Source organism: Drosophila santomea, chromosome X, assembly GCF_016746245.2.
Source record: "Drosophila santomea strain STO CAGO 1482 chromosome X, Prin_Dsan_1.1, whole genome shotgun sequence".
Lineage (NCBI taxonomy): Eukaryota > Metazoa > Arthropoda > Insecta > Diptera > Drosophilidae > Drosophila > Drosophila santomea.
The window spans coordinates 16,667,508-16,682,258 of NC_053021.2; the positions used below are offsets into that span (position 1 = coordinate 16,667,508).

The 14,751-nt window shown below is 45.4% G+C and overlaps 2 protein-coding genes across 2 annotated transcripts; both read right to left on the reverse strand.

Moving 5' to 3' along the window:
• Positions 1-4,341: 4,341 nt before the first annotated feature.
• LOC120456454 lies at positions 4,342-4,798 on the reverse strand. The gene has a single exon (XM_039643294.1). The coding sequence runs from the start codon at positions 4,731-4,733 to the stop codon at positions 4,347-4,349; it is 387 nt and encodes a 128-aa protein (XP_039499228.1). The 5' UTR covers positions 4,734-4,798; the 3' UTR covers positions 4,342-4,346.
• A 1,609-nt stretch (positions 4,799-6,407) lies between these two features.
• On the reverse strand, positions 6,408-12,691 carry LOC120455103. Its single transcript, XM_039640984.2, has 9 exons — positions 12,451-12,691; positions 10,650-11,001; positions 8,435-10,571; positions 8,250-8,362; positions 8,020-8,188; positions 7,852-7,942; positions 7,676-7,783; positions 7,483-7,615; positions 6,408-7,405 (listed from the first exon to the last, which is right to left on the reverse strand). The coding sequence occupies exons 2-9, from the start codon at positions 10,965-10,967 to the stop codon at positions 7,382-7,384; spliced, it is 3,093 nt and encodes a 1,030-aa protein (XP_039496918.1). The 5' UTR covers positions 10,968-11,001; positions 12,451-12,691; the 3' UTR covers positions 6,408-7,381.
• Positions 12,692-14,751: the final 2,060 nt, after the last annotated feature.

The window sequence follows — 14,751 nt, forward strand, 5'->3', positions numbered from 1 at the left end:
GAAACCATTAGAATTATCTTCAGTGTAGCTGAGGATCGGTAAAGAGGGTAACTCTGCTGATGGAGATGGAGATGGGGTTGGACTTTAACGGCGACGTATGCCTGGCAGCTTTCTTGAAGATCCGCTCGACTCCAGCCACATCCACATCCACATCCACATCCACATAGCCCACTGCTGATCCTCCGAGCTTAACGTCTTCATTACGCACGGCCACGGCCCACGTTTCCTGCCACCTTTCTCTCCCAAGAGCCGAAGGAACCGAGTTGCAATCTGCAAAAAAGTCAGAAACTGAAACCGAAACAGAAACAGAGACCCAGAAACAGAATCAGAATCAGAATCGGAATCAGAATCGGAATCAAAACCTGGACCAGAAACAGAGAACCACTCTGTCTCCGCTGCCAATTTCGTTTTGCATTTTCAATTTCGTGGCATTTCCTTTCGGAATCTGAAGATCTGGAGATCTGCAGAACTGGACATCTGCAGAACTGGAGATCTGGAGATCTTGGGATCTTGGATTCGCACCTAAGCCAAAAGCTTTAGCCAGCGGGTGGCGAGCGGTCTCAGCTGGTGGGGATTGTCTGCGGATTGGCTAGTGTTAATTAGCTGATGAGCCGGAAGATCAAATGCCAATTAACCAATCGAGGTGCACAAAAGGCGCCCCTATTGAATTAGGGTCAAGTCAAGCGACTGGAGTGAAGTATCGGGGTTGTGCAAATAAATTGGGCAATAAATTATACGCGAAATGGAATCACACGCACTTGATGAGTTCTTATTTTGGGTTTAAGACATTGCAAGTCATAGCTACTTAAAATACGCATGATGATGTGTATACAAGTTGAAAGTAAGTTTTTTATTTATTTATTTAGTAAGTAAGTTACAAAGTGCTTTAACTGCTTTCATCACACAATCATTTCTCAATCAACTGAGCTAGTTAGTTGGGTAAAATGTAAGCGTGTAATGTAAAAAACGAAACTTTATTTTTTAAAAATAAATAAAAATAATAATACAAAATATATTATTCCAAATTGGCCTGCAAAGGATGTCTCCAATAAATTGGTCAAACTTTTGTGCAAAAGCGCTACGCATGCGTGAGTTTCACACGAATTGCAGATCGTAAAAAGCGCTGAATGATCCTTGCTTGCTGTTTGCTGTTTGCTCTTTGCTGTTTGCCGTTTGGATGGATCTTAATATAACAACAATTCATATTTTTTATTACACCTACTTTAAGGTCCGCAACAGCGACGTGGATCGGCGGAGCGAGCGGCTTGGAAATGAAGGCGTTAACCAACTTTAATACATTTATTTGGGCCACAAAAGCCAAAGCTGGCCGGGATTGGGACGGGGTCGCCAACTGAAACTGAGACTTCCACCGCCAAGGAAGCCGGGAACTTTGGGGCTCAGGAGCAGGCGCAGGCGCAGCAGACACTGCCATATCTGTCCAAAGTAATAATTATGTTTCACGTTGTTATCCTAATTTACGTGCCCCAGAACAAGGCACCTAACCAGAAACCCAGTATGCGGTGCACTGAAAGAAACATGTAATAAACATTGATTTGTCATTAATTGTAGCAACATTGACATTAATTGTAGCAACATTGACATTAATTGTAGCAACATTGACATTAATTGTAGAAACATTGACTTTCATTGTAGCAACATTGACATTAGTTGTAGCAACATTGACTTTCATTGTAGCAACATTGACTTTCATTGTAGCAACATTGAAAGGTGCTATCGCGATCTCTCTGGTTCTTTGTGGTATGGAATTAAGGTGAAGGATATGTGGCACTAGTTTTTTGCAGTGTGTGAACCTGAACCGCCGTCACAAGCGATGCCCCGGGGCTCAAACTGAAGCCAAACTGAAAAGCTGTAGCACTGAAGCCCCAACCTCTGGCCAAAAGCGAGGCTCATCATCAACGTGGTCGTGGTCGCAGTCGTCCAGCCGTCGTCTTTGGATGGTCGGCGCATTTCACTGGAAAAATATTAAACACAAAGCGAGATACTGAAAATTGATTTCTCACCTTCGTGCACGTTATGGAGGCTTCGCTGTCCTCTGTCCCTCCGTCCCTCCGTCCCTCCGTCCCTCCGTCTGTCCGTCTGTCCGTCTGTCCGTCTGTCCGTCCTTGCGGCTTATAATTAATTAATACGTAGCTGCACATGTACAAATACAGGTATAAATATCCGGATTTGGATATAGCACTTCGTGATTTGCACGCCCGCCGCGTTTCTTGGGCTTTGCCAGCGTTTCGCTTTGACGGGCTCCAAAAAAGAAAGAAAAAACATTTCAATAATCATAATCTCGAAAGTGGGGCAGGTTCCAGGGGAGAGGAGAGAGGAGAGCCCTGGAAAAGGGGCAATGGGCATGGCATCTATGGAGCATGGAGTGCCCAGCTTGGTTACCCGCCAGACAGCCTGTCGCAGTGGCACCTCCCCCCTTTCCCTTTTCCCTTTTCCCATTTCCCTTGCAGCCAGTCTGCTCTCCTCCACTCGTAAATTAACATTTATCTGTGAATTTATTGCATCATCGAAAAGTTTTCAATTCGCTGGCGAAGCAGCCGAGAAATAAGAGGTGCGATAGGCTGGGTGTGAGTAAAGTTTGCTTGGAATCCCCATACCCATACCCATTCCCATTCCCATACCCATTCCCATTCCCACCTCCATTCCAATACCCATGCTCATACCCATTTTCATTTCCATATCGAAGCACCTGTTGGTCAATGGGAAATTTATTTGTCATTCCTTTTGCCGCATTTGTCGCGGCTTTTAATTTCCTTTCAAAACGCAGCTTAGTTTTCCATTTCAAAGTCTTCATCTCTCATCATTTGTGGCAAGGTTGTTTGCCTTTTGCATTGACGACATTATTTTATAATATTTATATATTTTATATTTGGTCTAAAACTTAAAGCAAATGTAATAATATCTGCATTATCACGTTCATAATAAATGTATGCATATAAATACGCAATCATCCTTAATAAAATGACAGGCATAATAGTATTCAACAGATAAAAGATAAATATTCTAAAATATTGTAGCAATTTTCGGTAATTGCAGAGCATCTGGATTGCGACTGTATACCCTACTTTAAGGTCGCCTCTTTGTTGGTAATATTTTCTTTTGTAACTGCGGCTCAGTTTGTTAGCCTCGCCATCGAAAAATGATTTTCCTTTTGGCCAACCCGGTGCATCGTGACATTTTGAAGCGAGCATGGCATATAAAAATTTGTATGATATGATTTTTATAGACTTCAAATCGATTTTTTTATGATCATCGCTGCCACTTTTTATGCGCTCGCCACGGTTTTATGTGACAGCAGTGCAGCGGGGGGAGGCAGGGGGGGTGTGGTTATGGCCATTATGGGTTACGGCCTTAAAGTTAACACCAACGGGCGGGTGTTAACCCATTGGAAACCCGGATGACTGCTGCATCTTTATGTAATTATGTGATTAGGTGATTAGGTGTTAGGGCAAACAATTTGACAATGATGATGATGATGATGTTTGGAGCTCCGTTAGGCGGCCCTCCTTATCGAGGCACTCGGATCGCACGTTATATGGACCATATGCCGCATACAACTTATAAGTTATAAGTTATATATGTGTATGCGATCGATTCAATATCCGGTCGTGGCCACCTGTTGTGCCCCTTTTTCTATGTGCGCCGCATTTTTAATTTAATTTTTTGCACTCTCCCTCATATGCAAGTTTAAATTATTTCGAACGCTCCTCAACTTCGAACCTCCTGCTTATGCTCATCCTACAGCTCCTGCTCCTCCTGCTCCTCCTGCTCCTCCTGGCCATCGCTGGTGATTAATAAAGCCAACATCCAGACCGGATCGACAATGTTGCCTTTTTGCAACAGCTGGCTGCAACAGCCTGGCCAATTCCCATTGCCAATTGCCAATCGCGTTCGTGAGAAGAGCGACCGGGCCCAAAACCCAAAAGCCAAAACCAAAAGCACAGAAACAGTGCCGAAAAAGTGCAGTTGACTTTCTTTTTTATGGCCTAATAATGATTATGATTGTAATCACTTGCCCAGTCACTAATTGACGAGCGTTTACACGACTTACTTGATTCTTTGCAGGATTTATTGAATTTCCTATCAATCCACTAGATTGTAGCTCACTTGAATACAAGAAAATCCAAATCATCAAGTCAAAATTAATTAAGTTATCTCACATAGCAAGAAATATCTTTAGTGCCCACAGAATGCAGCAGAATGATTAAATTATTGAGTGTAATTTGTAGTTTAGTTTATTTTGTAACTTATACGAACTGTACACTAATAATAGGTGCTAACTTATGGCGAATTACATATGTACAAGAGTCTCAGTGTCCAGGACATTCTCACTGCTTGATCACCGCATTGGCAGTGGCCAGTTCCTGGGGGAACTGGAATATCCTCAGGCGATGGTACGAGCAGGCCACCCGGCATCCGCGGGTGCAGAACTCCCGGTCCGCGCACATGGAGGTGGCCAGACTGCGCTGGACAACGTCGAGGACGCGGCAGTAGTCGTGGCACATGTAGCACTCTGGCCGGGATCGGCAGAGCAGCGGTGGTGTGACCACTGGCATGGACTGGCGGTAGCAGAGCTCCCTGCACTCGGCGATCCTCTGTGCTCGTCCTTGTAGTCCTCCGGATGTGGATGTGGATATGGATGCGCCCAGCGCATGACCAGCGAGAAAGATGCTCAGACACAGGATGGTCATCGGGGTTTTCGCTCCTACAGCCATGGTTCGTTTGAATTTGAGGTACTTATAGTTAGTTTCAGTTCGAAAAGATGTGTGAATCGCTTCAGATTTGTCGTCCTTCTGATTGTCTCGGTGAAGTTGTATAGCCTTATATACCAACGCCGCCAACGTTTCCAAATCGTTTCATTCACAAAACATTTGGAAAACCCCGACTAACTACCTGGTCACCATATCTGATCCTCTAGTTCGAGACGCGGGATTTGGGACTGAGAATCCAGGTAATTGATAACACGTGTGCGCAACGCATCGCCGTTGCAGTTTCATGAATGACCAGCTCTACGGGAAATCCCATGGACTTTCCCGCCATTCATAAGGTTACCTGCGGGATGAGCCAAAGTCCAAAGTGAGCATTTTCTGGTGGCGCCATTCGGTGACAGTTTTTATTGTTGCGTAATACGTTTCGAACTGATGCCGGACTTGCAGTACTACCTGGAGTTAATTGGGAAAGTTGCAGGTAAAACCACACCACGAGTCCTATTGATAAACAGCATGGCACACACAGCACTTTAGCTGCTGAAATATGTTATTTCGTATACTTTCAACTTTTTTCTAAATGCTACAAACGAATTATAGAAAACACATCGGATATCATTGTAAAAATTAAATCTAATAAATATAACATTTTCTCATGAAAAGAATAAATCGAAATTGAATTTCCTTTTCCAAAATCGAGTATAGTGGCGCCACCTATGTTTGTATCTGGGTTCAGCAATTGAACATACAGAGCCATCTATTGCACGTGGCGTATATCTTGTTTGCATCTCTTGTGTAAATTACAAATAAGTAGACTGAGTTTGTGTAGAATGTAGAATACGTGTAATTTCGTGTAAATTCATATTATTCAAATATATTCATATGTATATCCTTACCACGATGTTAATCCTTTCTTCGCAAACTGTTTAAAGGATAGGCAACCTTCAAGTTGCAGGATATCATTACCATATTAGGCAACACCCCGAAAACTGTTTGCAAAACTGCTTAATTAGAAGTCAAACGACAAGTGCTACAAGTTCTTTGTTTAATTTTTATTCTTAAAAATGTTCTTTATATTGCCTTTGTTGTTTTGCTCATTTACTGTGACCGTTCGCACTCCTCTCCTCTCCTCCCCACCGCATTGCATATCGTCGGCATTGCTTTGTATTTCTATCGTTCATTTCATTACATTTCATTCGATTCGTTTATTTAATTTCCATAGACAAATATTGTTTGTTTAATGTTCAAAGAGGAGCAGAGCCCACGACGGACTCGAATTTGGCTTGGCTTGGCTTGGGTTGGACTTCATTGGATTCGATTGGATGGGCGCGGGTTCCCTTACATCGTATACTTAATAATGACAAACGACAAATAAGAAAAAAAAAAAACACTAAATAAATACGAAATTACAAACTAAAAACAAAGCATACGCAATAGTGTACAAAAGAGTCGAGCTTAAAACATAAATAACAAAGCCGAAAACAAAAATTAGTCAACAGTTCAAATAAACCTAAATACAATACAATACAAGACAACACAATACAATTGTTGGTTTTCCTTGGTTTCCCATTCATCGGTGTGTGTGTGTATGTGTGTGTTTGCGATCCTTTCAATCTGGCAATCGATCCTCGACGATGCCGTCGTTCGTCGTTCGTCCTTCGTCGTTTGAGTACATGACGCGGATTAAACTAAGTACAATAATGGTTATTTCATATGGTTCGCTTTCTTTCGGGGACCTTTGGGCACGGGCGATGATTGCGATGATTGAGCTGCTTCGAAATGGTTTCAGATCGAGTGTGCATAACAGAACCTCAACTATATGGGGGCTAGGCTATATCAAATCTATCAAGTATCAAATATCAAATATCAAACTGCACATCGTCTTCCAATTAACATTCGACGACTTATTTAAATCACAGCTAAAAGGCAAGCATAAAAGTAATTAATTGATTACACAAAACATCAACGATCAACGACCTTCTCTCATTATCGTTCTCTTTCTCTGTCACTGTCACTGTCACTGTCTCTCTCTCTCTGTCTGATTCGTGCCCAAAGTGGGAGGTTGTGGGGGTTGAGGTTCTGGTTGTGGGTGGGACTTGGATTACTGGCTCTCAAACTTGCTTATGTACAACTCTGGTATTCGTTTACTTGACTACGCATAATTAATTTATATAATCGTCATATTCTGTTCATTTGTTTTTCATCCTTTCATTAAATAGTTAATATTTATAGTATAGCACCGAGTACAAAAAAATGATCAATAAACAGAGTTTGAATTTTGTTTCCTTGATTTTTCTGGTTTTTTTTTTGTTTTTCGCTTTTTCTTGTTTTTCTTTTTCCTTTTCTTTTTTTTCTTTTCTTGTTTTAGCAAAACTAACAATTTTCCCGCATTGCTTACGCATGTAACCTTTTGTTTTTCTTTTGTTGTTTGGTGTTCTCCTTTTCTGTTTGTTTTTCGCTGTTCTTGTTATACAGAACACATTCAACGGTTGTTTGTTTGTTTCTTTGTTTGTTTCTTGCTTGCTTGCTTTGTTGTTACTGTTTGTTGTTTAATGTTTCGTTAAATTCTACTACTTATTTAAGGTAATAATTTCTGTTGCTTTCGTTTACGTTTTGTTGTCACAAGCGAATCGTCTCTCTGCTCGATATCCCCTCACTTACATCGTTCCATCGCCAGATATCTATAGGATTATAATCAAAGGTGTTATATACATGAAATACATATGATATACACAGAATTGAACTGATTGCTGCCCACCTGCGAATGCGAACTGTCGCTCTCCACCTGCTCAGAATAGCAGTGCTTATAGTTAAGATAGTCTAGAAGTCTTCTCGGTAATGGCAATGTCTGTATTAGATCCTTTCGTATAACCGCCTTTAGTATAACAAATCTGAAATGATAGATGCATTATAGATACGTGTGATAATGGCAAGTGGAAGGACGAACCCACCTGCACATGTGCTGCAAGCTTTGTACATGCTTAAACCTAGATACTGGATTGGTTAATTGCACTCGCATTGGTCCGTGCTCAGGCCGACGATGCAGAAAGAATAGATATCTGGGGGAGAATGTGGATTGGGTTTTTAATGACGGACAGTGGATGCAGTACTTTTGGGCTGTGCTAACCTGCCGCTCCGCGAGTGCTCGACGGCCTTCTCAATGAACTCGGTGATGGTTTGCGACTTGAACTTGGCATACGAGCCGAAGGAAAAGGTTCCTGTTTAGGTTGTAAAAAAGAAACATGATGTGCATATAGTATTGTAAAATAAATCAAGGTATTCGATTCAAACTCACCCTGATCTTGCTCGATGCGCACATGACGCACACAGTTGTTCAGCTTAAAGCTCAGAGAGAAGATGTAGTGGTCGTCGGAGCTGTCGCGCACAATGAAGGAGCCGTCCGGTTCGCTGGATAGCACCTTCTCGGCCGCCTCGCTGGACAGGGGACCCCAGTACCAGCCATACTGGAACGCAAGATCATGGAACGATTAGCACTTTTCGCTTAACAATATGACGGAAACCTACGTCTTTGACTTTCTCAATGCTGGAGGTGAACTGCAGTGCGCGGGGCTCCTGGATCATGTTCGTCTTGACCTCCTCCGGCTCCGGTTTGACGGCTTCTATGGCATAGGCTGCGGCTGTGGATGGGAAAGGTATTTATAGTCATTTATAAACATGGAAGATGACCAGTTCAGGAGGCCACTACTCACCCTTCTTTGGTAGTGGTGGCAGGGCACGAGACTGGAACTTCTTGCGCAGATCGGCATTCGATTCGTCTGCCTCAGCCGTAATTAACGCCCCGTTCAGTTCGCTGGCCAACTGGGTTTGGCCCGCTGCCCCAGGAGCGCTGGTTATCACGGCAGCTGGCGGGATGAGGGGCGCTGTTGCCGCTGCATTCGCATTGGCACTGGCGAAGGTGCCGGTCTGGTTGCCGCCCGAGCCGCGGCAACGACTGTGATTGCTACGCCGGAAGCGGAAGATGCTGCAGAACCGCTGCTTCAGGTTCAGCGTGAACTGCGACTTCTTCTCCGAGTGCAGGACGTGCTTGTTGTTTGGTGGCTGGTGCTGGTGCTGGTTGTGGTGCTCCGTTGGCGGCTTCTCCAGCTGCTGTTGCGTTGGCTGATGGTTGTTGTTGTTATTGTTGTTGTTGAGCTTATCGTTGTCCAGGTTGTGCTTGTTCTGCTTGCTCAGATACTTGCCACCGCCACCGCCGCCGCCGCCACCGCCGCCACCGCTGACACCGCCAACGCCACCATCACTGCTGGCCCCACCAGCCCCATTGCCCGCTCCTGGCGGGCCACCACCGCCTCGGGTGGTGCCCACACTGCTCCGCGTTCTCGCCGTAGTGGTGGTGGTATTGGTCGACACACTCCAAATGGTCTCGTTGCTCGACTTGACCATCGGCTTGGGCGTGGGCTTGCCCGCATCCGAGTAGAGGGTGTGATAGAACTGCTTCACCTCGTCGAGGGTCATGTGCAATGGCTCCGATTCGCTGACCTGACCCATGCCCACGCCCACGGGCGTGCGGTACTTGCCGTGCTTGCTCTTCTCGCCATCCCCGTCACTGGTCTCCGTGCCGGCGCCCGTGCCCGATCCTCCGTAGCGCTGCTTGCGCTTGTTGCGTTTGTTTCGCCTGCTTGCCTTGTGGTAAGTGTGCGCCGCGGGCTTCTGCTGCTGCTGCTCCTGCACCAACTGCTGCTGCTGCTGTTGCTGCTGCTGCTGCTCGATCATGTCCACGGGGAAAGCGTAGATGTCCGAGTCGATGGGCACGTTGTAGAAGTCGGAAATCTCGCGCGTAAACAGCGCATCGTGCGACATGGCCTGGGTAATGAAGATCGAGTCGTCCGGCTTGTTGGCCGACGAGACGTTCAAGGAATTGTGCGAGCTGCTCAGGCGGCTGTTAAGCGAGTTCCTCGAGTTGGGCCGCTGGCCATGGCTGTAGCCGTAGCCGGGCTGATGGTGGTGATGGTGATGATGGCTGCCATGCCCGTGGCCATGGCTGTGGTGGTAGTGACAATGGCTGGTGTGGCCCAATGGACTGTAGAGCGAGGCCTGGCGGCGCTGCAGACTGCTGTTATCCACCGGCTGCCTCCTGGCGCCGTAGTACAGGTCGTAGTCGTGGATCTCCGACAGGCCGGCGCTGTTGAACCTCTGTTGGGCAGCCGCCGCCTTGGCACTGGCTATGTTATCCTGCTCCGTGGGTATGGCCTTGAAATAGCGAGTGTGGTCCTGATAGTACGGGCATAGCGTCTGCTTGATCTTAACTATTGACACGGGTGGTGGGGGAGATGGCAGCGGGGAGCAGCTGCTAGCGTCCGATTGCTCCTCCTCGAGCAGATCCACACTGTTGCCCAGCGAGCTGCTCACAATGTTGTTGGGCTCGTCGTAAATGTTGTCCGTGTGGCTGTTCAGTATGGAATCGCTTGAGTACAGGTGCTTGTTGATCGCATACGACTCCTTGAGACTCATCTGTCCCAGGGCCTGGCCATCCAGGGCGTCCAGCTTGCACTCGGTCTTGGCCAGCAAGAGGACCAACTCCTGGCTGGGCGGATGCGGTTCCTCGGGCAGTACGGCCGTGGCCAGACCGCTCACCATGGTGGTGGTGGCATCGTCCTTCAGGTGCTCGAACGATGATTGCGAGGAGGTCCAGCGACGCAGACTGTTCACTATATTCTTGGAGATGGAGCGCACCAGGGTGGTCTGTGGCGAGTCCTGGAACTCGGGCGGCGGATCAATGGGCGCCAGCGGTCCCTTCTTCAGCGTATTAAAGTTCTCTGCACTCATTCCGCCCTCGGAGCAATTGTCCAGTGAATCGAATTGCGACACCTCGCCATCGCTCTCCACCATCTGCAAGGGATAGAATAGGGGGATTAGGTGGAAATGGGTTCTATGTGGGGGTAATTCGTGCGACCCAGTGCGGCTTACCTCAATCTCGAATTTGCACATGCCCAGTCGGTAGGAGTCGCCACTGGAGATGGAGCTGTTGGTGGTCAGGGGAACTCCACTATCATCGCTGAGGGAGGCCGCCGCATTCAGCTCGATGCTGTTTGCGCTGACCAGTTCGTGATGCGGCGGTGGCATGATGCTAAAGCTGTCGCTGCTGCAGATGCTCGACACGCAGACGCCTCCACCTCCTCCGGCCACGCCTCCACCTCCGCCGCCGACAACGCCACCGCCCACATTGCCATTCGAATTGGAGCTGCAGTTGGAGTTGCTGTCCTTAAGCTTAATGGACGATTCCATTTTCGGGGCAAGAGACTCAGGTGAGAGGCAACAGCTGAATAACGAGAAGAAAAGCGGGTTCGTGTTATTCGTGTTATTAACAAATACTTTTTAAAGGATGCTGGGCTGGATACGTATTTAAAAAAAAAGAACTTTAATGAAAGACACAACAAAGGTTATCGTTGAAATGCTTAAATGCGTTTTACTTTGCTTTTTAATTAAGATTTCTTTTTAAATTTCGAAAGATTACTTTATTTCTTAGTAGTACTTTCGATATAAGTTAAGATTTAAGTTTGTTATTAACAATGTCAGAACGAACTGTTAACCACTTTTCAAGATATGATTTATAAGATCTTCGCTCATACCATTTTCTTTCACTCCAAATATCTGCGCATTATTCGCGAAGGATGAAATACCGCTGAATGTGCGGAAAATGCAGCTTATCAGCAATATTTCATGCGCGTTCCGTGCATAATTTCCACTAAAATCGAGCGATGAAAATGCTGCCTTGTAGGCGGTATGTGGCACTTATGAAGATAGTATTAGCTGCAGGTTTTTTAGGATTCGATTTTGATTAATTGGATGACACACATCCCAACCTATGACCTTTGGGTGCGGCGGCTGCAGCTTGCAACGAATGCAATTGAAGGTCAATGACAGTTGCGTGCGCCGTTTTTCGTCCTGTCGTCCTTAGCCGCCCGCCCCCTTACCACGCCCCCTCGTCGAGCCTAACCCCACCGCCGCCCCCTTTTCACCTACGCTCGTGCTTGTGCGCAGAAATTGAAGCCAAAAAAAGCAGACGAGATTTTTATCCCCCTTTTTGGGCGTAGAGATTTAGTTTGCGGATTTTGCCAGCGGCTTTTCCAAAGACACTTTCAGAGAACGAAAAGCCGCGAGATTCAGTGTGGTAGTGAAAGATTCAGGAATCCAAGAATCCAAAAATCCAAGAATCCAGGATCTTTGCCAATTGGAATCTGAAGTGCGTAAAAAGTACCGCTGTAGTACACACACACACATGGGCAAAAGAGTAGCCGGAAAAGTCAGCCGCCCCCCGAAAACCGCCCACCGCCCACTGACATCGTGCGTCGTCGTTTTCGTAGTACGACGTTTGCTAGTATTTTTTTTAAGCCATTTTATATAGGCGCCGCCAGCGGGTGGGAGGGAGAGGGGGCGAACACGGCAGTGCAGTGCAGCGATAAGAAGAATTCTTATTAGAATTTTGTCACTCTGCGTGTATACACAACTCGCACGCACACACACTCACGCACACACCAGCGCACTTTGCGAGAGAGCCACGACACCTACGCACACACACACACTCGCACACACGGGTTTAATTTAACACCTTTGCTTAATTTAATTATTGCTCTCCTGGCTCTCGCGTACACACACACACACCAGCGCAGGCCAGACTCACATACACACACACAGAGGCACATGCACATGCACATACACAGCCGTTTGCATTCATTACAAATACAATTCCAGTTGCAATCGCACTTGCCTTTCGCTGCCCCTTTCGTCGGCTGCTTTCCTCCGATTAGATTCGCGACACCCACACGGATCCGATCCTGATTCCAATTGCGATTCCGATCTGATTCCTATTGGCTGCTCTGCGCCAATTTGTTGTTGACGGGATTGATTGCACGCATTGCAATTGCTGCACGGCCGCTGCTTTCAATTTCGATGTTCAATTTCAGCATTTCAGTTTAGCTAGCGATGGCACTGCATCGATGTAAGTGCGATACTATCGATTGGCGGAGCGGCTCTAACGCACGAGTGATGGGACAGACATCGCATTCTAATCGATATTATCGGTGCTGCCAGACATCTTGAAAATATTTTAAATGTATAATCGATAAGTGCAAAATAGCCGTTACAATTAAAACAAAATTAAACAACTTTTATTTTTATAACGATTATTACAAGGATTATTCGGACAAACAGACAGACATGCCTATGGACGGAAATGGCCATTTCAAGTCCGCTTTTGATCCTGATCAAGAAAACATATATATACCTTATATGATCGAAAATGCTTCTTTCTGAATGTTACATACTTTTCAACGAATCTAGTATACCCTTTTTACTCCATGAGTAAAGAATAAATAAAATGATAATAGCTTATTAACATAAATAAGTTTAGTTTGACACTCCAAGTTGATTTCCACCAGCAAGGAATCCGGTAATTGAATTATAGCTATTTGATGCCTCTATGACCCCAACCATTTGGGGATCGGATTTGCCCCAACCTCCACCAGGGATGCACTGGGAACAGGGAACCGTTGCCATTTGTAGCTTCAGACCGTCGCGGTCACCACCTGTTGCCTTTTGCCTGTTGCCTGTTACCCAGTGACTGTTGACTTTGGCTCTTACTTTCACTGCGGCGAACACGTTTCGCTGGGCATTGTGATATTTCTGCATGGCCACAATGCATGAGTTATTAAAATGACAGACGGACGACCGAACTGGGCTGTCTTACCAATGCCGTCTTACCAATAATCGCATAAATTAGCCATTCTGCGTGCAGTGGCGGAAGTGTAGGGTCTTTTCACCAACATCGGTCGTCACCGCTCTCACTTTCGTTGCGGCCCGTCAAATATTTAATAATTTGTGCTAAACTGTGAATTAAGTGCCGGACGGCATGCATAACGCACCATGCTGGTTACCACCAACTTGGGTAACTGAAAAAAAAAAAAATTGAAAAATGAAAACTAAAAACTAAATACTGAACACTGAACACTGAAAAAAGTGACAACAAGTCGGGACAGCACAACAACCACTACAACAAAATGCGACGTTGTGGAATTCCAGCGGAATGCGAAAAGAAAACGAATTATATGAGCAGAAAGAGAGGGATGATGGGGCACAGACAGAGACAGACGGACAGACAAACGGACTGACAGACAGACACTCGAGGGGCCAGAAACTTTTGGCCAGCAATTGAGAACCGAACTCAACTGGCCAACATGCCAATGCGATCCGATTACAAACATTGCTTTATAAGTGCACGGCTATTCTTGTTGTTATTTAGGTAATTCTGGTATTTCCACACTCACACATACGACACTTACAATACCAGTCATCAAAATATAAGTTTCACATTTTTTATAAATTAATAAATATATCATGCGGGGCAACATAAATCTAGTATACCCTTTTACTCTACACGTATAAATAGCAAAGACTAGCAGCACTTTTATATATCTTTTTAAATATTATATTATTTGTAAATACTAGTTCATAATTTAGCAGTGCGACTTTCAACAAATCCAAAAGAAAAAGTTTCAATTATTTTAGCGCTGCTATTTTACTCACCACCATTGTATTTGATCTGCTGCAGTCGAGAGCGCGCCCAAAAATGCAATTGAGAAAAACCCACGCCATAAACAGAAACCCAAAATAGACAAAGGCATTAAAGCCGATGAAAATCAACAACAACAAGTAGACGCAGCGAGATGCCAATGCCGCACACACACACACACCTATGTACATATCTGTTTATGGATAAGTCTGTAGACGAGATGTATATATTTTTACCTGCGCAGCCGCAGCATCTTTGGGTCAATTGCACACTGCGAGAAATTGGCTGCGCCCTGATTAACAGCAGGCGATGGAAAAGGCCGCACTAATCGCACCTCATGTGGGCGGATTTTCAGATTATGTATTTGAATATATAGATTCTCGCCCCAGAAGCTAATGGCTCTCTATGCAGCTGGACGTATTGTGTTGTTTTCAAATGAACCATTTAAGATATAGGCTTTCTAATCTGACTTCATCGCCAATTGATGTATGTTTATTCAGG